Source organism: Felis catus, chromosome D3 (assembly GCF_018350175.1).
Source record: "Felis catus isolate Fca126 chromosome D3, F.catus_Fca126_mat1.0, whole genome shotgun sequence".
Lineage (NCBI taxonomy): Eukaryota > Metazoa > Chordata > Mammalia > Carnivora > Felidae > Felis > Felis catus.
In genome coordinates this window covers 9,542,854-9,568,106 of record NC_058379.1, presented here as the reverse complement: position 1 = coordinate 9,568,106, position 25,253 = coordinate 9,542,854, and the positions used below count along the sequence as shown (strand labels likewise).

General features: G+C 49.2%; 1 protein-coding gene across 1 annotated transcript in view; it reads right to left on the bottom strand.

Moving 5' to 3' along the window:
* ALDH2 (aldehyde dehydrogenase 2 family member) overlaps positions 1-21,505 on the bottom strand; it is a 28,263-nt gene extending 6,758 nt beyond the window's left edge. Inside the window, exons 1-9 of the mRNA XM_003994673.6 lie at positions 21,316-21,505; positions 9,686-9,790; positions 8,473-8,613; positions 7,311-7,390; positions 5,077-5,188; positions 4,482-4,610; positions 3,934-4,047; positions 2,173-2,275; positions 1,421-1,605 (exon numbers count right to left, since the gene is read on the bottom strand). Coding sequence (XP_003994722.1) covers positions 1,421-1,605; positions 2,173-2,275; positions 3,934-4,047; positions 4,482-4,610; positions 5,077-5,188; positions 7,311-7,390; positions 8,473-8,613; positions 9,686-9,790; positions 21,316-21,429 — 1,083 coding nt within the window. The 5' untranslated portion in view covers positions 21,430-21,505. The remainder of the gene's footprint in view (positions 1-1,420; positions 1,606-2,172; positions 2,276-3,933; positions 4,048-4,481; positions 4,611-5,076; positions 5,189-7,310; positions 7,391-8,472; positions 8,614-9,685; positions 9,791-21,315) is intronic.
* Positions 21,506-25,253: the final 3,748 nt, after the last annotated feature.

The following is a 25,253-nucleotide window of genomic DNA, read 5'->3' as shown; positions in this document are numbered from 1 at the left end:
GGTACAGAAGGCATGAATAGGTGGAGCACAGGGGAATTTTAGGGCATTGGAACTATTCTGTATGATACTGGGCCGGTGGATACAGTCTTTGTACCTTTGTCCACACCCACAGAATGCAACACCAAGAGTGAACCCAAAGGTAAACTATGTTCTTTAGTTAACAATAATATATCACATTGGCTCATCAGCTACAACAAATGTACCACACGAGTGCAAGAGGTCAAGGTCAAGAATCAGGGAAACCAGGGGCGTGGGCTGGGGGAGTGAAGAGATATATGAGAACGCCGTACTTTCTGCTCATGTTTCTATAACCCTAAATGGCTCTAAAAAATTGTTAATTAAAGGAGGAAAAAAAGACTGCCTTGGCCAGCCCTGGAGCCTGGTGAGTGGACACCAGCAGCACACACCTTCAGGGGGATGGGGCCTGCAGAAAGGCACGCGTGGACCCCAGAAGTGGGCGCAGGGACCTGTGGGAGCCAGGAGCACCCCTGACCCTGTGGACTCCTCACTTCTGGGGGAGGCCAGTGCATGACCCTGTGGAGAGAGAGCCCGGGACAGGCTGGGTCTAAGGATAATGCTGGTAAAAGGCCCAGGATATGAGAGGAAATGGTGGGCAGAGGCACTATAATTTTTTTGTTGTAATTATTATTGACTATAGTTTTATTGGTTAAAATGAATACATGTTCCTGGTTAAAATATATATATATATATATATATATATATATATATATATATATATATACACACACACACACATATATATATACATACACACACACGTTTGTTTAAACCAAATAGCTCAGAAGAGTATAAAGTGAAATAAAGTCCCTCTGCTACCCATGCCATGGCCCTCTGTCCCACTCCCCAAAGATAACCATGGTTAACAGATACCTGTGTGTCCTTTTAGTAGATGCATTTTTATGGATGGCCAAGGTCTTTTTTTGAGAGAGAGAAAATGAGAGCAGGGGAGGGACAGAGACACAGGAAGACTAAGAATCCCAAACAGGCTCCATGCTGTCAGCACTGAGCCCGATGCGGGGCTCGATCTAATGAACCCGTGAGATCATGACCTGAGCCGAAATCAACAGTAAGATGCCTAATCAACTGAGCCACCCAGGCACCCCAACATGCATTCCTTTTTACATAGACATTTCTGGTACTTATTATGTGTAAGAAATTTACATATTGCTTTCTATTACTGATTTCCACTTCAAAGCCAGCCTGTGAGTCAGGAAAGGTGGTCGTTATGGATGAGCAAACAGTGGCTCAGAGAGGGTATGTGGCTTCCCAGGGACACACAGCTGGTACATGGCAGAACTGAGACTTGAAGCCAAGGCTGCCTGCCTCTGAATTTGAGACCTTTGCTGCTTCTCCATGCTAACTCTGGACACCCTGACCCACCTGTAGCAGCTGGGCTCACCTGTGGCCCCTGCTCTGTCTGGCTGTCAAAGGGGTTCCCAACTACACGAGACTTGGCCCGGGCGACACTCCGCTCCACAAACTCAGCATAAACATCTTCTTGCACAAAGGTCCGGGAGCCCGCACAGCAGCACTGGCCCTGGTTGAAGAACAGGGCAAAGTGGGCCTGCTCCACGGCCCAGTTCACTGTGGGGGCAGAAAGGCAACCATGAGAAGAGACAGAGAACAAACCTTGCCCCAGGGGCTGCCTACCCCCTTAACCCATTCACGCCACCAATAGGACCCTGTGCCCACAAGACAGACCTGATCTCTCCCTTCTTGGGGTGTGGACACCCAGCACACAGTCACAGAAAGAGTGGCAGTCACAGCCCTCCGTGGTAACAGACGAGGGCGGTGGGAGGACTGACCCAGCCAGCCTACAGCACTCGGGGAAGGCAAATCGGGGCGCCAGGCAGGACCAGGAAAAGGGAGGAAATGGAGGAAGAGCAGTCTGGCCCAAGAGAAAGTGTGCAGTAGGGTTGGAAACGGAGCAGCCCAGCTCGGCTGGGTGACGGAGCGAAGAGGGGAGAAGCCAGGGAGAAACCGGGTCATGCGGGCTGGAGGGCCACACTGTAGACTCTGACTTTGATCCTGAGGCCCGGGGGCCAGAAACCGAGTCCAGTGGGTGCTGACGCTCATAGAAGTGACTGGAACCACAGTATGGACAGCCAGCGGCTGCCTTCACCCCACACCTACTCCTCCCAGAAGACTTACTGTCTGCATCTGACATAATGATATTGGGGCTCTTTCCCCCCAGCTCCAGGGTCACTCTCTTGAGGTTACTGCTCCCTGCAGCAATCTGGATCAGGTGGCCAACCTGTGCGGAAGCAGAGACCCAGACAAGCTCTCGATAGCAGGAAAAAAAGAACCACATGCTGTCCTGGACACAGGCCGAAGGATCCCACAACTTGAGGGAGCAGCTGGATTACAAGAGACCAGGAGAATTTCACCAAATCTATTCACTTACCCCTGCTGCCCCATGCCTCGGAGCTCCTAAGATGACAGTGACTGTGACCGCATGAGCAGAGTCACTACTGTGTGGCTTCTACATGCTGAGCACTCCCTACAAACCAGACACTGTGCTGAGTGCTTTGTGTTTGTAAGTTCAATCCTCGCAGTGACCTCAAAGATAGGACTCTTTTCCTTGATTTAGAAATGTGGGCGCTACGGCTCAGAGTGGTCAAGTCACTTGCCCAAAGTGGTAAATGTGGCATTAGAACTCACACTTGGGCAGCGTGAATCCATCACCAGTTCGAACCATTATCCTGTCTCCTTCCCACAGTGTTGTGAGGGTGGTCCCCCAGCCCATGGCACACTCTGTGAGGGCAGGGGTGGGATACTTCTCACCTCCTTATTCCCAGAGCCTGGCACAAAGCCGCCCTGAACCTATTTGAATGAACACATGCATCTCTGTCAGGAAACCGTCCCCTCTGCAAGATTCTCAAGATTGAGGCATAAATGTAGGCACTAACAAAGCAAACAAAGAACCGGGACCGTATTACCTCGGCATCATTTCTGCCCTCCTGGCATTGCCATCACTGCGTACAGACTGAATATTTGAAGGTGTCTTTTTCTCAGGGGGAACTGTCTGAAGAGCATGTTCATTACATTATTCAGTGTGCCTTCTCTGAAGTCATGCACTGAACCCTCCCAAGAATTCAAGGAGAGGAAAAAGTTCCTCTTTAGAAGGAATTCTGTCCCTGCTTCGAAGGAGACGATGTGTAGGGAATCCCCAGACACCCTGCTTCTCCAGGGCCTGGCACAGAGCAGCATAATCCCCTTGCTCATTCATTCATTCACTCACTTATTGAGCACTTGCTCTGAGCCAGACCTTTGCCCAGCACTTGATAAACTTCATCTTACTGGTTCCCATCCTAGGAGATGGGTGCCATTCTCCTCCCCATTTTACAGATGAGGCAGAGGCCGTGGGAGACTAAGTGACTTGCCGATGATCACACAGCTGGCAAGTGCTACTGGAACAGTAAGACTCCGAAGCACATTATCTTCCCCACTACACCATACAAACCGCCTCTACCGCCTAGATATTGCCATCCTCATTTTAAAGACAACAAACGGAGCCCCAAAGACATTCAGTGAATCACCCCATGTCACAATGGTGAGGCTGGGATTGGAACTCCTGTCTTTCTGAAGCCCATGCTCTGTAACTGTCAGGGCAGTGCTGGTCAAGGAGCCTGACACAGCTGAGGGGCTGGGCAGGCAGTCACGAAGTCTAGACGGTCTCGGCGTCTTTATTTCATGCATGATGCTGGCCCTGAAACACCATCCAGAGCGTCAACCAACCCACGAAGGGCTCCACTCTGACAGTCACTGCCCTCGCTCAAGCTACTCAGAGGCAGTCTTGGGGGACCCCCCACCATGCATCACCCAGAGGCTAATCTTCAATGCTGCATCCTTGAGGACCGTGGGAACTTGGGCCAAATGTACCACACGCTTGAGATCCTGGTGATGTCTTACCTCAGTGGAGCCCGTGAAGGCTACTTTGTCCACATCCTGATGGGAGGCGATGGCAGCCCCAGCTGTGGGGCCAAATCCAGGGATAATATTGACCACACCAGGGGGAAAGCCAGCCTGTATGCAAACAGCCAGGGACACTTGGAATCATTCTCCTGCTCCAAAGGGTTTGGACAGAAGGACACACACCCCTCCCAGAGAGACTAAAGCAGCCTGCCTGGTACCCGAGTAAGCAGATGCCAGTCTTGTGGGGTACTGCTCAGGAATTCCAAATGGCACCGCAGAGAACCTGCTATTGGGGGTTCCCTGTGGCTGTTGCCTCTTCTCAGTGGCATTCACTTAGAAAAATTTTCATTCTTCAAAGGGGTCTGGCAGTGAAACTGTACCGTAGATATAAGGTGACAGGGGCCATTTTGGCTGATCTGTGATGAGGTGTGGGGTTGGGGAGGGCTTGGTCCCTGCTCTACAAATACCCGCCCTCCTAAGCTCCCCCCCCAGGAGCAAGTCTGTACAAGGGCATTCAGAGGTCAAGACAGACATAAACCACACACCTCCTTAATGAGGTTGGCCACATAGAGGGCGGTGAGTGGAGTCTGCTCAGCCACCTTCATCACAACCACGTTTCCGGTCGCCAGGGCTGGGCCCAGTTTCCAGGCTTGCATCAGGAGCGGGAAGTTCCACTGCAAGAAAAAACAGCCGCTCCTGGAACCTCAGCTGAGGGCTGCAGCGGCCCGTGAAAGCGGCAGCCCAGGTCATGGAAGCAGCACTGGCATCTCTGAGCCCCTGGTGCTACCCCCACGACTCAATTGTGAGTTTCAGATGGATGGACACAGCAGGTGGACCAGAACACAGTGACTCATGCTCGTTAGAGCTTTCTCCATACTAGGCTCTGTGCTGAGTTGTTGTATCATGTCCCCAGTGTCCCTTCCGCTTTTCAGGTAAGGAAACCGAGTCTTGGGATAAAGGATTTGCCACGGATGGCAGTGCTGGTTGGCTTTTTAAAGCCTGTGTTCTTAGCCACCACCCAGGCCACCCTCTGACATCACCCCGCAGACACCCCGCCTTTGTAATTAGCCTGTTGGGATCGCTGCATCTCAAGGCATTCCTGATAAACCTTTATTTGTTTATTATGAAGCTGACACTCACCGGAATGATCTGCCCGCACACCCCGACAGGTTCATGGCGGGTATAACTGAAGAAGTCCCCATCGATGGGAATGGTTTTCCCATGGTACTTATCAGCCCAGCCAGCATAATAACTTAGAAAAAAAGAAAAATCTAAGCTTAATCAATGACAGTCAGGGACCCCTGTGAACCCTGGCAGAAAGAGAAGATTCAGACCCAATTAAGTCTTTCTGGTAATTGCTCTTACTCTTGGCTTATTTCCAGAAACACTTAAATAGCTTCAAGGGGCACAGTAATCTACTCTGGGTAACTAACCTCTAAACCTCAGAATCACCTAGGTTGCTTGTAAAAAACACCACATTCCCAGCACCCACTTCCAACCTACTCAATCTGGAGTGCTGGGGAGTCCCAGGAATCTGTATTTTTAAGAAATAAACCAGCCCAGCACCACAGATTAGCATGAGAGCCATGGACTGAATCTGGTAGAGAAGTGCAAACCTATCCAACAGCTGGTACTTCCTGTGTGCAGAGCCCCAAACTAAGGCTGGGGGAACAGCCACCAGAAACAAATCCTCAACTGGCCCAACCTCTTGGAAAGTTTACCACCTAGATGCACAGGGACACAGGGGACAGAAAAGCCCAGCAGATTAGAGTGGGGGAGAAAGGAGCAGTGTGTTTCCAGTACATAATGATTAAGTTTTCAGGGCAGTAGGAGAAACGAGAGAAGGGGAAAGATGGAATGTGCGGTAACAGGAAGAGTTTTGAAACAAATGTGACTGCCAGGGAGAATCTGAGCCCCAGGCTGACCTGGCTTTGAACACAGGTCTGTGAACCTGGGGAGAAACGCAGCCAGGGAGTTACCAATCTATACAAGGGAAGGCACGGCCGCTCCCTTCCCACTAGCCTGTATTACATGGGTTTTCAGGCCTCAGAACGGTTACTTAATCAGCACAAAGGCATATTCCTAAAATCAGGAAGGCATGGGACTCTGCCCAAGCTTCAGCAGGCTGCTCTCTCTGGGACACCCTTGCAGAGTGTTCTAATCTTGCCACTCCTGTCATTTGGGACTGGAAAATTCTTTGATGTGCAGGCTGTGCTGTGCACTGTAGGATTTTTAGCAGCATCCCTGGCCGCTGCGCGCTAGATGCCAGTAGCACCCATCCCCCCATGCTGTGACAACCAAAAATGTCTCCAGACATTGCCAGCTGTCACCTGGGAGATGTGACTACCCTGGTTGAGAACCCATCATGTTGTACAACCCCCACTTTTCTGGCACTGCTTCTTCCCCTCTTTGTCCCCAGCGTCATAGGGGGAGTAGTCCCCCCGTGCACAATGATCTGTCCACCCGGACCACAACTGATCAGATTCAAGGCCAGCCAATCAGGGTGGCATCTGGCCCCTGAGTCTGGCATTAGACTTTGGCACTTGGCAGGAATTCGGCATTTGGACTAAGGGACTGCAGTGTAGTCTGGTAGGATCACGCATACGGAAGCAAGCCCAGGTGCGGAAAGCCGGCCTCCAGCACACAGACTGGCCCTGAAGGAGGCGAGAGGTAATCGAGAGAAGGATGAAGCAAGAGGGCCAAGATGCGCCGTGGTGATGCTCAGCGACCTTCTGGATTCAAGACCCCCAACTCTCCACAGTGCCCAAGGTAGGCTGAGTCTACTTGTTAAGCTACAACCCAAAGGACCCTCACAAAGCTCTTATTCCTCAGCCTGCATTTCTTGGTCATTAGGATGTTTGATTAAACTAAACCCAAAGCCAGCGAGAAGGAAATAATAAAGACCAGAACAGAGACAGATGAAATCGAGAACAGGAAAACAACAGAGGAAATCAACAAAACCAAAAGTGGGTTCTTTCCAGAAGTCACCAAACTGACAAAGCATTTGCTAGACTAAGAAAAAAAGGTAGAAGACACAAACAACTGAAATCACAAATGAAAGCAGGGACATCGTAAGATAAGAGAATGTGTAAGAGAATGTGAACAATTGTAGCCAACAAACAAGATAACCTACATAAAATGGGCAAATTCCAACTAACGTACAAATTACCAAAACTACCTCAAGAAGGAAGAGGAAATGCTTATGAGTAAATTACAGTTTTGAAATCGAGGGATTTTCTCATAAGACAGAGTCTCATAGAACATGTTTCTCCAACTCCTGTGATCCTTTTACACATTATTATTTTTTCTCCCCCCACAAGACTTGCTCCCCTGTGGCACAGCCAGAGCAAAGAACAGGAAGCCCGAGCCCATACCGGAGGCATTTAAGGACCATGTCCAAATCCACCAGGTAGGAGATGACGTAGGGCTTGCCGTTATCCAGCGTCTCCAAGGCCTGAGAAGAGAGAACGATGAGCACAGAACTGCAGGCACAGGACTGCCTTACAGCACTCGCAGTAGGGGACGACCAGCACTGAAGCTCAGCATGGATCAGGGCTGACGGCCACTTTGTGCCATGGAATGCCGTGGCATTTCTGGCCCATCGCCTCTCCCTCTCCAAAGACAGGACAGTGAGGGGTGGGGAGGGAATGGTGCACCAACAAGCACACGTTTCCAGGTTCTGCTGTAAGCCACATCTGAGCCCTTGCTGGGAATAAGAGACCCACATGGGAGCTGAGAGAGCAAAGTGCCAGTGGGTAATGGTGCGAATCATCAATCACGAGCTAGAAAGGGGAAATCAGGCTGCCCAGCCCAGTCTGAGAAGCACCCTTTAGGGTGAAACTGGAAGGACATGTAGGAGGTAACTAGGCAAAGGGAAAGGTACAACTGATGACAAAGGGAAGAGCACCCCAAGCAGAAGGAACAGCATGTGCAAAGGCCCTGATGCCTCAAAGAAGCCTAGCAGTCGGGAAGTTGAGGGAAGGCTGGTGAGCTGAGCTGTAGGCGAGGGGGGGGGGGGTGCCCATAGTCCGGCATGAGTTGGGAGACGGAGTCAGACCCAGCAGGGCCTTGTAGACCATGTTGAGAGAACAGGAGTTTATCCTAAGGATATAGAGGATGCCATGGAAGGCTTGAGACCATGGTATAATTTACTTTCTAGAAGGTTCACTTTGGCTGCTCTTTGCAGATCGGACTGGGGAGAGGCAAGGATGTTGCCTCCTGGTTTCTTCTGCTTCTGGCAGCCAGAAAGAAGGCCTGCCATACGGAGGGGCTGTGAGAACAGTGTCCATCCCTGGGGGTCTCTGGGAAGGCTCCCCTGTGGCTCCCCTCTCCCTCTCCCAGTCTCCTCCTCTCTTAGCCATCATAGGAGACACTGAGAGGCTGGTTGGTACAGGGGTGGTACAGGGGTGTATCCCAAAGGTGTCCAGCCTGTGCCATTCTGACCAGTTACATGTCAGCAATGCAACCCCCTTCCCAGCTGTCCGTGAGAAGCCCATTCACCATGTGGGATGAGAGAGGAGGGAGCTGAGAACTCACTGCCAGGTAGGTCCGGTCCCGCTCAATCAGATCAGCCAGGCGGTTCAGCAGGCGGCCCCTATCGGATGCGTCCATGCGGCGCCAGGGTGAGCCCCACTGGAAGGCGTCCCGGGCAGCCTTTACTGCCTTGTCCACATCTTCCTGGAAAACACCCACCAGGGCAGCTCAGGCCTTCTCGGTGAAAACTGCCTCCAATTACCACGCGCCCTGCTGCCAAGCAACACCCAGGGGGCTTCAGTCAATGCCTGTGCGGAAACCTGCCCCAAACAGTCCCTCCCCACCACGGAGGGCTCTCTGCCTGACAAGCTTCAGACTCTCCCTTCCAGAGTCATGGAGGAAATGAGGACCCTGACAGTTTCCGTTTCGGTATTTTCTTTTTTTTATTTTTTTAAGAGAGTGTATGAATATTTTAGATCTGCATCTTCATTTTTTTTAATGTTTTTTACCTTGAGAGTGGGAGAGAGGCAGAGAGAGAGGGAGAGAGAGCATCCCAAGCAGGCTCCGTGCTATCAGCACAGAGCCCGATGTGGGACTCAAGCTCACATACCGTGAGATCGTGACTTGAGCCAAAACCAAGAGTCAGATGCTTAACTGACTGAGCCACCCAGGCACCCCAACCGTTCCTGTATTTTCATTTCAGAGTCCCCAAAAGTGTTCTGGAGAGAGTCATTCAGGGGCCAGTGCTTAGAATTTGATCATTTCCCCCCTCCTGCTAAGAAAGCAAGCGCAGCCAATAACCATCCCTTCTGAGATGACTGGCAATGTCCCCCAAGTGAAGGTTTAACCAGCTTCCCCCTTCTTGGGGAAGCTATAAAATAACACAGCTAGCATTTTTCGTATAGGGAAATGTATATCAGGAGGCTGGGAGCATGGTTTTCATTAATATTAAACATACTCAGGGATGCCTGGGTGGCTCAGTTGGTTGAGCGTCCAGCTCTTGGTTTTGGCTCGGGTAATGATCCCAGGGTTATGGGATTGAGCCCTGCGTTGAGCTCTGCGCTGAGTGTGGAGCCTGCTTGAGACTCACTCTCTCTCTCTCTCTCTCTCTCTCTCTCTCTCTCTCTCTCTCCCTCTCTCCCTCTCTCCCTCTCTCCCTCTCTCCCTCTCTCTCTCTCTGCCTCTGCTCCTTGACCCTGTTTGCTTGCTGTCTAACTTAAAAATAATAAGCCATCCTTGCCCACCCATGCCCTGAGGGTAAGTCACCAATTCTCACCTTGTCTCCTTCAGCTACCTGACAGATGACTTCTCCAGTGGATGGATTGACGGTGGGGAATGTTTTCCTGCTGACAGCATCGTGCCACTCATTGTTTATGAAGATCTACAGAGAGAAGGAAGAAAGTTCTCAGGACCAGCTCTCAACCCAGTGCTGAGAACCAGCAATTTTAAAAAAGCAAAAACATCAGAACAAACCTGAGTTAGCCTCTCAGAGTGATGTGGCGTGAGGTTTAAAGCCCAGCCTTGGGGACCACCAAGTTGGAATGCCCACTCTGCCAAGGGACTTGGGGTGAGTTCTTGGCCTTGGTTTCCCTGATCTGGGAAATGAAGGGAATGCACTCCTACCTTATCAGTTATCTGTCTCCATTGTTGGGTCACATCTCACAACTCAAGTGGCTCACACGACTTGTTATTTTCTTACAGTCATGCCCACTGACTGCGCTCAGCTGCACAGGGCTCAGCTGGGCTCACGTAGGGGCTTGCAGGGCAAAGGTACCCGGGACTGGGTGTGCAGGAGGGCTCTGCGCTCACAAGGCCTCGTTTCTGCCACCAAACTCCACTGGGCAGTGTGAGTCACAGGCCCAGTCCGGACCTTGGGGAGGGGAAGGAGCCTTCACCTTGAGAGGAGCAGCAAAGAATTTGCAACCATGTTTCCTCTACCACACTACGGCACAGGACTGTTATTCAGTAAATATTTAGTGAACACCAACAACGGGCCCTGCTCTAAGGCTGAGGACACAGTGGAAAGCCAACCCAGTAACGACCTCTCTCTCACGGGAGCTGGTGTTCTGGTGGGCACAGACAGTAGAGAAGCAATCAGATACACAAGGCAACCTCAGATTGCAGTGGTAGGTGCACAGGAGAAAATGAGGATACAGAGAGGGTCCTGAAGTGGGGGAAGGTAGGGAACTTCGGCTGGGATGGTCGGGTGGGTCTAAGGAGCAGATGTTTCACTGGAGCCCTGACTGATGAAAAGGAGCCAGCCGCAGGAAGAATGGGAGGATAAGCAGTCCAGGCAGTAGGAACTGCAAGTGCAAAGGCCCTGGGGTAGGAATAAGTCTGGTGCATTTGAGAAAAAACAAAAGTGGCCAGAGTTACTGGTGAACCAAGAAGAAGTGCTAGGAGATGGGGTCAGAGAAGGAGTGTGGGTCCTGCGAAGCCCTCAGTTCAGCGCCTGGCAGCAACCGCTGTTTTCTGTTTTCGCCGTTGGGAAGTCTAACAGCAACCAAGTGGAGAAAGACCACATGGTTTTATGAAGTCAATGGCAGGGAGATGGAAGCCTCTCCATTCACTCAGAGAAAGGACCCTTGCCCAAAGCTGCTTAATTAAGTGCCAGAATTTTCTCTCTGCTTCTAAGAGCCAGCTGATGGCTTCAGGGGATAACAGGGAAGAAATCTCCCAGCAAGCTGTTCTCCTGCAGGCTGGGGAAACTGGTCTGGTGAGGGGAGGGGGTATTTTGTCACTTTCCCAGGACTGCATAAATGTCACAGTCAGGGTGACCATCAGTCCAAGGCCACTGTGCCTTCCTTCTTCAAGGGCTCTCCTTGGCCCCAGCATCCCAAAATGGCCTGGCTTAGGACCCTGGGGTGTCATCTCCAGTTACTCTGGGCCACAGTCCAGGACCACAAACGAGACCAGGCCACCAAGCAAAGCGTGGAGTCTGGTTCGTGCCAGGGCCAGAGATTTCAGGACCAGCAGGCTCCAGGGAGGTCTGGCCCAACCTTGTGGTCAAGAGCAGGGTCAGGATGAGCACCGGATGAATCCGGGCTCTTTTTTTTTTAATGTTTATTTATTTATTTTTTTTTTTTTGAGGGAGAGAGACAGAGCATGAGCGGGGGAGGGGCACAGACAGAGAGGGAGACATAGAATCTGAAACAGGTTCCAGGCTCTGAGCTGTCAGCACAGAGCCTGGTGCCGGGCTCAAACTCAGGAACGGCGAGATCATGACCTGAGCCAAAGTCGGGCACTCAACCGACTGAGCCACCCAGGCGCCCTGAATCCGGACTCTTTTGATCCTTGTTGTGTCGCACGGGGCAAGGCATTGCTTTTGCTTCCTCGTCTGCAGAGTGGGAATCATTGCAGTGGCCCTCATCACGAGGCACGTGAGGGCTTCAAGCATATGCACCGAGCTTCGCATGGAGTTAAGCGTGCAATGCTGGTGCCGGTGGGAGTGGGTGCAGGAAGGAGCCGGTTAGGAAAGGTCCACCAGGGGTCACGTTCCCAGGCTCAAATTTGGTCTTTTGGTGGAATCTGCAGCTGTGTACCTAAGTAAGAGGCTCTTGGCATCTGGCAGGAGCACATAGGTAAACATCAGCTGGAGTCTCTGGAAGTATGTTCGTGTGGTTGGTTTTGCATTAGTTGGTTGATCGTTAATCTGGAGGGAATTGAGACCTTTATTGCCGAGAAGCAGGCAATGGGTAGTTTCCAGTGGAGGGAAGGGATGTGGCAAAAAGAATTCTGGGTGACTGTGAGTTCAAGTTGGACACGGCCACGGCTGGCCACGCCCTGCATAAGTGCTTCCCTGAGAACTGGCTTCCTCCAGTCAGAGCCCAGGTCTGCCTTCAAGGAGGCCAGAACTCTTGTTTCTTAATCTCCATCTTCACGGTTTACATACTGGCCAACAGCGGGTTTGATTTTGAGGTTTTATTCTGGGTGTTGTAAAATGCACCAACCTCTAAGCCACACAGAATCTCGAATCTCGGCTCTGCCCCTCGTCTGCTGTGACCTCGGGCTTCCAGATTGCTTCATGGGTCCCTGGGGAGAAGGTGTGTGGGGGCGGATGTGAGGATTAAATGCATCAAGGGGTGTAAAGCCCCTAAGCCAGGAGCCCGCACACAGTGGATCTTACCACAGCAGTCACTGCAACATTACTCTAGATCCTGTGGTACTCTCAGGTTAAAGATTTTTGGGATTTGGGGCGCCTGGGTGGCGCAGTCGGTTAAGCGTCCGACTTCAGCCAGGTCACAATCTCGCGGTCCGTGAGTTCGAGCCCCGCGATGGGCTCTGGGCTGACGGCTCAGAGCCTGGAGCCTGTTTCCGATTCTGTGTCTCCCTCTCTCTCTGCCCCTCCCCCGTTCATGCTCTGCCTCTCTCTGTCCCAAAAATAAATAAACGTTGAAAAAAAAAAAATTTAAAAAAAAAAAAAAAGATTTTTGGGATTTGTATTATTTCCTGTACCGCGGCATACTAAATTAGTTTGTCCTGAAAAAGTTTTAATTGTCATTTTGCAAAGATCAGGAAGTAGAAAGCAGAGAGTGGGCCAGTCAGCTGCTCTCCTAGTCCTCACCGCCTCCTCCCTGTCCCCCGAATCTTAGACTAGGACCCTGGGAAGACCACTCCCTGGCACCTGTTTGCCTTTCAAAGCCCTGGATTTGCTGGGTCACTTTCCGCTGTTGAATTTTCAACAATCCATCCTGCCTTCTAACTGGTCAAATAAGCCGGAACCTGCCTAGCAGGAACCTAGAATCTTCCTTCTGTTTAGAATTCCCATTTCCCTCCTCCTAGAGCCAGACGTCCGTGGCCTCCCTGACCTGCCCTCCAATGGGGACGGATGGGCCTCTACCATAGTTTTGCTTCAAGTGAGGAGAGCCTCACAGCAATTTCATTTATGTAAGCATGAGGGCAGACATCAGGCCAAATGTTTCATAACCTCCTGGCCCAAAACCCAAAGCTTCACTTCTCTTAACAGGGTTAACTATTAAGCCTGGGGGGGGGGGGGGGGGATGGGGGATGGGGCCCTCCCAGCTCACACTTCCTTATGCGAGTTTCTAGAAGCAGAGCAATATGCAGAGTGATATCCCAGTGACATTAGGAGCTGACACTTTGAATCTGGACTGCTGGCAAAACTCATAGAGCTTTTCCATCAACATGCTTTATTTTCTACACATTTTAACAGACACATCTCCCTTCGTTTTGTGTAAGTTGGGATTCATCATCCACGCAGTCGAAAGTTTTAACAGAGTGCCATCACCATGCTGAGCACTGAGTGAAAAAGCATCCTGGCTCCTTGAGCTAAAAAGTCCTGTGGAGGAGAGACACCATCTACAAGCCCACATACAAAGCGAGAAGCAGAAACAAATGGGCGACAGTGAGGAACAGACCAGGAAGTCAGATGGCACCTGAGGGGGGCGCCTGACGGAAGAGCTTGGGGATAGGAAGAACCAAAAGGGCCCCCTGGCTGCAGAGTGAGGGGGCAGGACAGCAGAGGGGGCTCTGGATCCCACCCCTGCCGTGTGCAGGCGGCTGTGCTGGTGTTAGGGGTGCAGAGAGTACAGGACACACGTGCGAGCCTCCCTGCTGTGTGGAGATCATCGGCTCTCCATTTCTTAACTTGCTTTTCTCACATTACTCCACAACCAGATGGCTCCATTATTTTAAGCAACACAGCATTCCTCCACAGTTTACATAACCATTTCCGACGCGTGCACTTTCAGGACAGTTTCCACTATTCCCAACGATGCTGCTGCAGCAAACATCCTTGGACGTGTACCTTTGTGAACTTGGGACAGATTACTGTACAGACGCCAAAACTGCTGAGTTAGAGGATTACACGATCCTTGGCCGCATCCAGAAACTTGGGTGGTGTGCTGAGTGCCTAGAAGTTGGGGCAGGGACAGCAGCGGTGGGACCCCAGGGAAGAGGCTTAACCAAGGTGAAGACAGAGCACTATTTCAAAGCCACCTCCACCCCATGGCAGTGGACAGTCATAATCTGCCCAAAGTCTCCGGCAAGAGGTTAAATGGTGTTCAGTAGCTCCAGTTTAAGGAGACAGGATGCTTTGATGGATGAAAGAACTGGGGGTCTGTTACCTGGGAAATCTGCATCCCTGGAATATGTTACTTTCCCCAAGGGTGAGGGAGCAGATGGGGTGGTTCTCTGTCTTGGGGAGACTCGTGCTGGCATTTGCTTTTCAGTGGCAGTTAGGTAACTCATGTCCGATAGAGAGCAGATGCTATCTTTTCTATTACAAGATCCTGAAAAAATAAGTTCAAGACAAACACTGAATGCCACACACATTCACGTTTCTCCACATAATCCTCTAGAAACCTCAGGGTCAATTTAGAATTAAGGTCAAGGGCAGCGACCTCCCTTAGACTTGCTGGAGACATTCTGGCTCCTGATCCCAGCCCTCTCCTCCCCTCCTCAGCTCCCAGGGTCTTTCTTTCTTTTTTTTTTTTTTTAATTTTTTTTTTAATGTTTATTTATTTTTGAGAGAGACAGAGAGAGAGCGAGGAAGGGAGAGAGAAAGAGGGAGACACAGAATCTGAATCAGGCTCCAGGCTCTGAGCTGTCAACACAGAGCCTGATGTGGGGCTCAAACTCACAAATCGTGAGATCAAGACCTGAACCGAAGTCAGATGCTTAACCGACTGAGCCACCCAGGCGCCCCTCCCAGGGTCTTTCCTTATGTGTTCCTGGATTTTTTTTCACCACTTCCACGATGGGAGGCTTCATTCTACTGTGGACTGTCTGCCATGCAGGCATGGTTTCAACTTGTTGATATTCTTTGGGCTTATGATTTGGCAAACCCCCATCTTGCTGCAATCACTTCCCTTGTTGGACAATTTTAGCACTCCCTGCATGTCTCCACATTCTTATTCACATTAACTCCCAAATGCTCTGAAAATACCCCTCCTAAGTGGAAATACTGCGTTTCCATTCCTTGCTCCTGGAACACGAAATTATAAACACAGTTTCATAAATGGCAACCATTCATGCCTTCAATAAATATTTACTGAGCAGCAATTATATTCTGATCTCGGTGCTAGGTGCTGGGTATACACACATGTGAACACAAACACGGCACCTCCCTCCTAATTTCAGATATTCCAAGTCAAGATATTACAAAGATGTGAATATCTACATCCTTGTTTGACCACAGGGCCTGGTCACGAGGCAGCACAGCATGTGGCTAAGGGCATGCATGTCAGAGTTGGACCTTGGTTTCATACTTACTACTTAAGTGAACATGACCTCCCTGAGTCTCAGTTTCCTCATCTGCAAGATGAGGTACTACGATACCTGGTTCGTACAGTTGCCGGAGGGATGAAAGGTGAAAACGTAGTTACGTGTCCTCAGCACAGGGCCCGAAAGATCCTAAGTGATCAGTAACCATGATTATTCAATCAGGGGAAACGTACACATGTCCACAACACACATAACTGTCCTTTCAACTTGACCTCAATACCATAAACTTTCTTGGAGCCCAGTCACCTGTAACTCAGTGTGTTCCCACAGATTCTGGGGAGGCAGGAGGTAATGAGAAGCATTTGTATTCATTCATAACAGAACTGTTGTTAAAAGCAGAAGAATCTAGGTAGGTCTGGTAAAATCCTCTAATTCTCTGGGTTGCCTGAATCTATTATTTCTACAAAAGATCGTAAAACTCCTACACAAGCAATAAAACCAGTATGATCACTGTGGAGATATTTCACTTGATTCATTAAGCATAAAAGCCACTTCAAACCACTGCCTACCCCAACACAGGTTTTAGCTCATTATGTAAGAATCTCCCAAGGAAAACAAGGAAAATCAAATTCCTATTCTGTATATGAATATACCTGTTAGCAGTGATTATCTGCAGGTATGAGATAATCAGAGGCCTGTCACTTTCTTTTTTCTTTTTATGTTTGCTTACGGGTTACTTACTTTTAAAGAAACAAAATATGCGGGGCGCCTGGGTGGCTCAGTCGGTTAAGCGTCCGACTTCAGCTCAGGTCATGATCTCGCGGTCCGTGGGTTCGAGCCCCGCGTCGGGCTCTGGGCTGATGGCTCAGAGCCTGGAGCCTGCTACCGATTCTGTGTCTCCCTCTCTCTCTGCCCCTCCCCCATTCATGCTCTGTCTCTCTCTGTCTCAAAAATAAAAAAATAAAAGGTTAAAAAAAATTTTTTTAATAAAAAAAAAAAAAAGAAACAAAATATGTAAAGAAAGCCAAAGTTCCCTACGGTCACTGCCTGCCAGCAAATTCCCTATGCAGCACCCCTCCCCGCCACCACCCGACCCCCTCACCCCTGGCACTCACTGCCCTCACACCAATGAGCTTTTTCCTTCCTGTACATTTTTATACATTTTATATGGAGATAGGTCTATTCACATTCAATGTAAAGTTTGGGGTAGTTTTAATTAGTTTCATTCCCCCCCCCTTGAAACATTCATTGTTTTTCAGGCCCATTATTCATACAGCTCTAGCTAATTCCTGTAACAAGCACATGCATTGAATTATTCCTCCCTATAACTATAACATATGTTGTTCATCTGCCTCCCTATGGATGGCAAGCTGGCTTCCTGAGTTTTTTGCCCATATAAACTATGTGACAATGAACATCTGTGCATGGCTATATATATTTCCAGTGAGTTTCTACCTCACAGACCTCTGTAATGTTTGACTTTTTGTACTGAGGATGTATTAATATTGTAATCAGAAAATTCTATATAATAGGGAGATCCTTTCTTAATTTCCTTGTCAGTTCTCCCTTCAGTTCCTGAGTGTTGTGGTCAAGAAGCTAAGAATAGAAGACACAAACTTAATTCACCCCAAGCCCCCATTTCAGCTTTCCCACAACCTAACGTAACCCTTCAGAAAACAAGTTACAACTACAACAGCACCCACATAATGGAGTTACATCGCATTATCTTGTAAGCTCAACAGCATCACTGTTCTCACAGCTTTTACTTACAGCTAAATAAATATGGAGGCACAGGGAGCCATGAGCCGGGCATTTGCTAAGGGCTGTATCAGGATGACCCCACTTCATCCTCACAGCAACCCTATCTATGATGTAGATGGGATTTTGACCCCATTGTACAGGTGTGGTAGCTGAGGTACAGAGCTCAGCTCTGTACCACCCTCCATATCGCCCTGTTCCCTGCCGTATTTTTCTCCACAGCACTGACTGCCTTGGCCACATTATTTCCCTTATTTGTCTGTCTCCACCATCCAGGCCACAAACTTCCCACAGGCAGGGATTCCTGTCTGTTTTGTTTATGGGAACTGGGAGTGCTCAGGAAATGTCTGTTGAATGAATGAACCTGCCCAAGTCAGCACTAACGGGTGGCAGGCAGTCTGAGTCCAGAGCATAACATGGTATCTAACAATATTCTCTTCTTCATTATTATTATCAACCAACGTGGGGAGTCAGGAAGACGGCGGAGTAGGAGGATCCTGAGCTCACCCTGTCCCACAGACATACCAAGAGAACAGCTACATCTGTTCGACTAACTCTGAAAACGACCTGAAGACTGGTAGAACAGACCTTCCACAGTTTGTCATAAAGAGGAGGCCATACTGAAAAGGGCAGGAAGGGCAGAGACATGGGCAAACAAACCCCTGGCGAGACTCCCACAAACAGAGGGACACCACAAGCACGGAGAAGCAAAAACGAGAGATCAGATCCTACACCAGGCACGCCCAGCACTGGGGTCTAACATTGGGAAGACAAGTCCCCAGAGTATCTGGCTATGAAAATCAGTGCGGCTTGACTTCAGGAGCTTTTAAAATCCACAGAGCTTGGGGCGCCTGGGTGGCTCAGTCGGTTAAGCGTCCGACTTCGGCTCAGGTCACGATCTCTCAGTCCGTGAGTTCGAGCCCCGTGTCGGGCTCTGTGCTGACAGCTTGGAGCCTGTTTCATATTCTGTGTCTCCCTCTCTCTCTGACCCTCCCCCGTTCATGCTCTGTCTCTCTCTGTCTCAAAAATAAATAAATGTTAAAAAAAATTTTTTTTATAAATAAAATAAAATAAAATAAAATAAAATAAAATAAAATAAAATAAAATAAAATAAAATAAAATAAAATCCACAGAGCTTAACTCGGGGCATTTTATTATCAACCAACACGAATTGGTGATGTTGAAGATAGAAGTATTAGTCACACTCCATCCAGAGAGGTAACTTTGCTGAAGCCACAGTCCCTTGGGTTTTCCTTTGTCTTCTGAGATCTTAATTACTCTCCAAGTCAGGAAAGAATAGAAGAATGAAAAATGAAAATCAGTTTATTGACAGAGATGTGTCCCCGAAACTGCCAAGGATAAGAAATGTTGGTCTTCAAGAAACCTGGCCATCAATCAGTTTCCCCTACAGGTCCCTGCTTGTGAGTTGGGGAAGGAGAATGTGTCCTGAAATCGTCCTAACCCAACCAGTAAATCTACCCCACCCTGCAGCCTCACTCAAGACAAGTAGAGGCAAGAGGACCCCAGGAAGGTGGACCAAACCACCCCCCTCAACTTCTTTCAGATTGAGAAAAAGAGGTGACAAGGAGAAGACCTGTTGCCTGACCCCTCTTACCCATCCAGATGAGACCCAACAAGCCTGAAATACGACATTTCCCCCAAAAGCCCAAACACCTCCCCTCCCCGCAGATGCCCTTGGCAAGAAAACCGCCTGTCGGAAGAACTTTTTGGGAAACTCAACTCCAGAATAGTTGAATGAACTTAAAGGATCCGGCAACACCTCGGAGAAATGTCCAGGAATGTGATCTACTTTGTACTTAGAGCCCCTGGCTCCTAGAGACAGATTTTTCAGATAAGGCTTTGGCATGCTTGCCAGCAGGTTGGCAACAACTTAACACTGAAAACAGCCCAAGGAACTTTAAGAATAGCCAGTTCCCGCATGGTGGGATGCTTTGCAACCTTTGGGAAGAATAAACAAGATATAAATGTACTAATTGAGAAAGATAAGTCAGGTACACTGTTCAATGAGACAGTGCTTCAGTACAGTAAGTGCTAGCATCTCATTTATGTAAAAAAAAAAAATCTGGTGCATGCTCGCTCATGCGCGCGCGCGCACACACACACACACACACACACACACACACACACAATACAAGATCACAGACCTACGTGTTAACAGTGCTCTTGGAGAGAGTGGAATGGGGTCTGGGAGAAGTTTTACGGTACTCAGCATTTTTGCAGTGAGCAAATGTTACTTTTATGATCTCAAAAAATGTGATAAAGAAAAGCAGCTGTGGGGAGATTTCACTCTTCTCCCCCCAACTTACATCCCCAGAGTGAATCTGGAGAGCAGGAATCGTGCTATCTACAAGTCCCACATGCATGTACATTTGAAGGCCATTCCCTCACCTCCACGTGACCACAGAGGAGGAAGATCTTAATTAGATCTCGTGCCCACAAAGGCTTGGGAGGCTGACAATTTTCCCTGAAGGATATTTCTGCACGATCTTTTTGATGTTCAAGTCTTCCAAGCATTAGCTCCTCATTAGGCAGCCTACCGAAAGAACAAGAGCTGCTGCATTTGGGGCCTGTGTGATGCAAAAGAGTTTTATCTCTTGTTTCTATTGCCTCGCCAAAGTGACCATTTGTAACACTCCTTCCAACATACAGCTGAGCCTTTAGCCACCACCTGTGCACAGATCTGCAGCCCCACTCCGGGCCAGACAAGCAGGTCCGCAGCTGAAAGTGAGTTGGCCAGGGACTGGCTCTACAGCACCCTACATCAGCAGTGACCCCTGAGTTCCAACCCTGAGTTGCATTCTGTAGTAGCACAGAATGTTCTGGGTAGAGGCTTTCTCTTGGGATTCTAGATGTGAACCCCAACTTTGACACTCGGCAGCCCATGAAACCTCTCTGCAACTCAACCTTGTTTGTTCACCTGTAAAACGTCTGCGATCACGGTACCCACCTAACTCGGCTGTTTTAAGTAAGGCTTGAGCGGTACAACAAAACGGCGGCAGGTGCAAAAGCTGTGTACAGAGCACGGGAGCTGTTACTGCTGTTAAGTGCTTACCAAGCGCATGAGGCCCCGGGGTTGCCCTCTGACCTACTTCCCACTTTTCAGAAGAAACTCAGGTTCACAGAAGGGCAGTTTGCTGCACCTACAACACAAACTCTTTTCATAATCATTTCCTTCTCTGTGAATTCCAGCACTTTACCCAAACTCAAAGATCAAAAGAGAAAATATTCCAGAGTCCTGCTCGAGCAAGAAATTGGCCTCTGGGAATCAGTGTTACCCGGGAAAGCCTCTCCTTGGTTTGCTGGAAGAAAGCCAGCTCCTTGGAAGGCGCGGACACCCTTTGGGGACTGCACCCCGGAGGCGCGAGTCCCGCACCCTTTCCCAGTTCCCAGCAATGGACATGGGCTCTCCCCGCACTGCGGCCTTGCCTTTTCCTTAGGGAATGGGTGAACTTTGGCTGGAAAGGGCCTTTTCCTTTGTTTTTCCGTTCGGACTTCCTTGGACGCGGGCAAGAATTAAAGATTCAGAAATAACCACGGAAAAGACAGAAAAGCTCCTGCTAAGAGGGACTTTGGTGGACATGTCGTCCGGGTGGGTGGCGAAGGCCCTGTGCAGACACCGCGGCGACTAAGAGGCCGGGAGGGATGGGGGGGTGGGCGAGAAAATGGAACCAAGAGAACTGGCGCAGGAAAGCGGCCGGCGGCCGAACGAAAACAGGTAAGTGGCCGAAGTCACATCTGGATAATGAAACGGGGGGCGGGGGCTGCCAGAGGCGGTGAAGGGGCCAAAACGCTAGCGGGGAGGGAAGGTGTGCGTAAAGATCAAGCGCAGCAAACCCCTCGAGCCCCAACTGGGTAAACTGGAGCCCGAAGAGGCCCAGAGCCTTCCCAGCCGGCGAGCGCCGTCTCCGCGAGAGAACAAAGCCCCGGGGCCAACGGCCTCACCTGGTTGAAGAGGACTTCAGGCTGCTGGTTGGGGGCCGGTACCGCCTGGGTGGCGGCGGCCGACAGGAGGCGGCGGCCCAGGCGGGGCCCGAGACTGGCAGCGGCGCGGAACATGCTGCGGCGGGAGCGGGCGCGCGAGACGTTGCGCGGGCAACTTGGACAAGGCTGCAGGCTGGGGCGGTGGGGGGAGAAGGGGATCCCGGCAACCGCGACCTCTCCCCGCCCCCGGCGCGGCCGCCAATGGGCAGGCGCGAGGAGGGGCCGAGGGGGGGGCGTGTCTGCCACCTCCCCCGGGTTCCTGGCGGAGCTGCCCCGCAGCCCACCCCTCCCCCTCCCACCCAAGGCCCTGGGCTGATCCCTGCTCCGCACCCCTTGGCGCACCGCTACTGGCCCCCGCGTGCGCGCCGGATGTGTGGACTCACCCGACCTTGCGAATTCAGCGCGCATGGACCCCCTAATGTGTGCCCTAACCCTGATGTGGACGGGCCTGATCCGGAGCGACACTGGCCCTGACTTCTGCGGGCTACTGTAAAGGGGAGAGACACCGACCTTAAACCAAACACGAAGTAATTTCAGAAAGGGGTGAGGAATGTGAAGGAAACAGGGTGAATACAGGGTTGGAGCGGAGAGCACGGCTTTTAAGTGACCCGTGAGACCCGAATTGTTTTCAGAAGGTCTTACAGGCAGTGGTGAGGGGTTCACAGAAGGATGACTTCTGTGAACTCGTTTCTCATTCTGTGGAGAATGGACAAGAGAGCAGGGGGGGGGGGGGAGGCAAGGGTTTTGCAAACTGTTTCATTCAGGGGACATTCTGGAGTAGGACAGTGGGGAGAACAGGGAGGAATCAGAGGAGGTTTGCTAGGAAGGGGGATGGACGCAGGGTCAGATGTGTGCATTTCAACCAGATAATAAATACCAACAAAAGCAGGAGGAGGAGGTGAAGAAACCTGCAGGTGTCCGCCTTGCTGTTGAGGCTCTTGCCCCTGGAGCGGAAGCTGGAGAGGTTGACCAATGCCCAGGGATTAAATACCAGGCAAAGTTGTTGATCTAAGGTCTGAAGGAGACTCACAGTGTGTGTGCGTGTGTGTGTGTTTTGCTTTGCTTTGCTTTGCTTTGAAGAGCTAACATGATATCAAAAGGATAAATAATTAACAGAGCTGCTATAACAGATATGCCACGGAGTCCCAGTAACCAAACACAATACAGTCCCAATTCACTTCGAGTCTCACACAGATGTTCCCCTCCAGACAGAAGCCCAGGGACCCAGGCTCTTTTCTTTGTATGACTCTGATGTTCAGACGTGATTCCCAAAGTCACTGGGGAGCTCAACGTCATTTCGGACACCCAGAGGAGAAAAATGCGTTAAAGATGGCACATAGGGAGTTTTTATGGCTGAGCCTGTTTACTGGCTAGAATTTAGCCGCTTGGCCATTCCTCCAGATAAAGGAGTCTGGAGAATGAGCTGTGTGCCCAGGAAGAGGGGGCAATAGGTTTGGAGATCAGCTGCAGAGAAAAACTGAAAAGTGAACCGCACTCTTTTCTGAAAGCAGCCCTCAGGCCGCCACCTTCCTTTCTTCAAGACATCCTGGTTTTTTCACCTAATAATACATGTGGGAGATGGTTCTTCACCCTCACACAAGGAAGGGGTCTCCATTCTCGTAAACAGTTACACAGAATTCCACTGGATTCATGTACCATTTTTATGTAATGAATTCCCCAAGGATGGATTTTTAGGTTGTTTCCAATCTTGGGCCATTATAAACAATGCCAAAATGTGTATCTTTGACTTACTTGGGAAATTCGTAGAAATGGAGCTGATAAAGGATATTTACAATTTAAATCTACACATCGGCTCTTGAACAACACGGGTTTGAACCGTGCAAGTCCACTTAGGTGCAGATTTTTTACAGTACTGTAAATATATTTTCTTTTCCTTATGATTTTCTTAACATTTTCTGTATCCTACTTTATTGTATGAATGCAGTACATAATACATATAACATACAAAATATGTGTCAATTGACTATGTCATCAATAAGTCTTCTGGTCAACAGTGGGCTATTAATAGTTAAGTGCTGGGGGAGTCAAAAGTTACATGTGGATTTTTGACTGTGTAGGGGGATCTGCGCTCCTAACTCCTGTGTTATTCCAGGGTTTACTTTAGATATTGCTGTATTACCCTCTGTAGAGGCTTGATTAACTTACAACTGCCCCACGCCGTCACATATGAGTTTCCTCACACCCTCAGCAATACAATTTATCAGACTTTTTAAAACTTTATTAATCATATAGGTGAAAAGTAGCAATTCACTCGCGCATTAATTTGCATTTCCCTTCCTAGGAGTGAGCTTGAACATCTTTGCCTGTATGAAGTCCTGCATTCTTCCTCTGCTACAAATGAACCATTCAGGTACCTTGCTCAGTTTTTTATTGGATTGTTGTTGGTTTCTTTAAAACTGATTTCTAGCTGCTTCCTATATATCAATGCAATGAACATTTGGTCATTTCATATATGGTCCAAATATTTTCTGCCATCATCATTGATCTTTTTACTTAGCTTATGCCTTCTTTGGTTTTGTTTTTGTCTTAAAGGTTTTGTTGTTGTTGTTGTAGAAGGGGCTGTCCACTGTTTTGGTTTTTTTTTTTTTTAATTTTTTTTTTTTCAACGTTTATTTATTTTTGGGACAGAGAGAGACAGAGCATGAACGGGGGAGGGGCAGAGAGAGAGGGAGACACAGAATCGGAAACAGGCTCCAGGCTCTGAGCCATCAGCCCAGAGCCTGACGCGGGGCTCGAACTCACGGACCGCGAGATCGTGACCTGGCTGAAGTCAGACGCTTAACCGACTGCGCCACCCAGGCGCCCCTGTTTTTTTTTTTTTTTTTTAAGTTTATTTACTTATTTAAGTAATCTCCACACCCAACGTGGGGCTCCAACCCACAACTCCAAGATCAAGAGTTGCACGTTCTTCCGACTGAGCCAGCCAGGTGCCCCTCTCCAGTGTTTTCTTTTATGTCTCTGGCTTTTATGTCATGCCTAGAAAGCCTCTTCCACTCAGATTATCTTTTGTTTTATTATTTTTTTATTTTTTTTTAATGTTTATTTATTTTGAGACAGAGAGAGAGCAAGTGGGGGAGGGGCAGAGTGGGAGAGAGAGAGAATGTCAAGCAGGCTTCTCACTGTCAGCGCAGAGTCCAACACGGGGTACTCGATCCCAAGGATTAGGAGACCATGACCTGTTGCTCCACCCACTGAGCCACCCACACGCCCCTCAGATTATTTTTTATTTTTTATTTTTTTTAACGTTTATTTATTTTTGAGACAGAGAGAGACAGAGCATGAACGGGGGAGGGGCAGAGAGAGGGAGACACAGAATCTGAAACAGGCTCCAGGCTCTGAGCTGTTAGCACAGAGCCCGACGCGGGGCTCGAGCTCACAGACCGGGAGATCATGACCTGAGCCAAAGTCAGCCACTTAACCGACTGAGCCACCCAGGCACCCCCCTTTTTTTTTCAGATTATTTTTTAAATGTCTCCTATATTTTTTTCTGTTATTTATTTTTCAGCTTTATGGGCATATAACTGACATATAACATTGTGTAAGTTAGATACAATCCTGTATTGCAAAATGATTGCCACAAATGTTATATGATTACCATTTCTTTTTTTCTGTGGTAAGAACATTTGAGGTATACTCTCTTAGCAATTTTCAAGAATATAAGTATATAATACGATATTGGTAATTGTAATCCCCATGCTGTACCAGATGGCCAGAATTTATTGATCTTATGACTAAAGTTTGTACCCTTTAACCAACATTTCCCCACTTCCTTCAGCATCTAGCAGCAGGTAACCACCATTCGACTTTCTTTCTGTGAGTTCAGCTCTTTTAGATTCCAAATATAATACAAATCATACAGTATTTTTTAAGAGATTTTA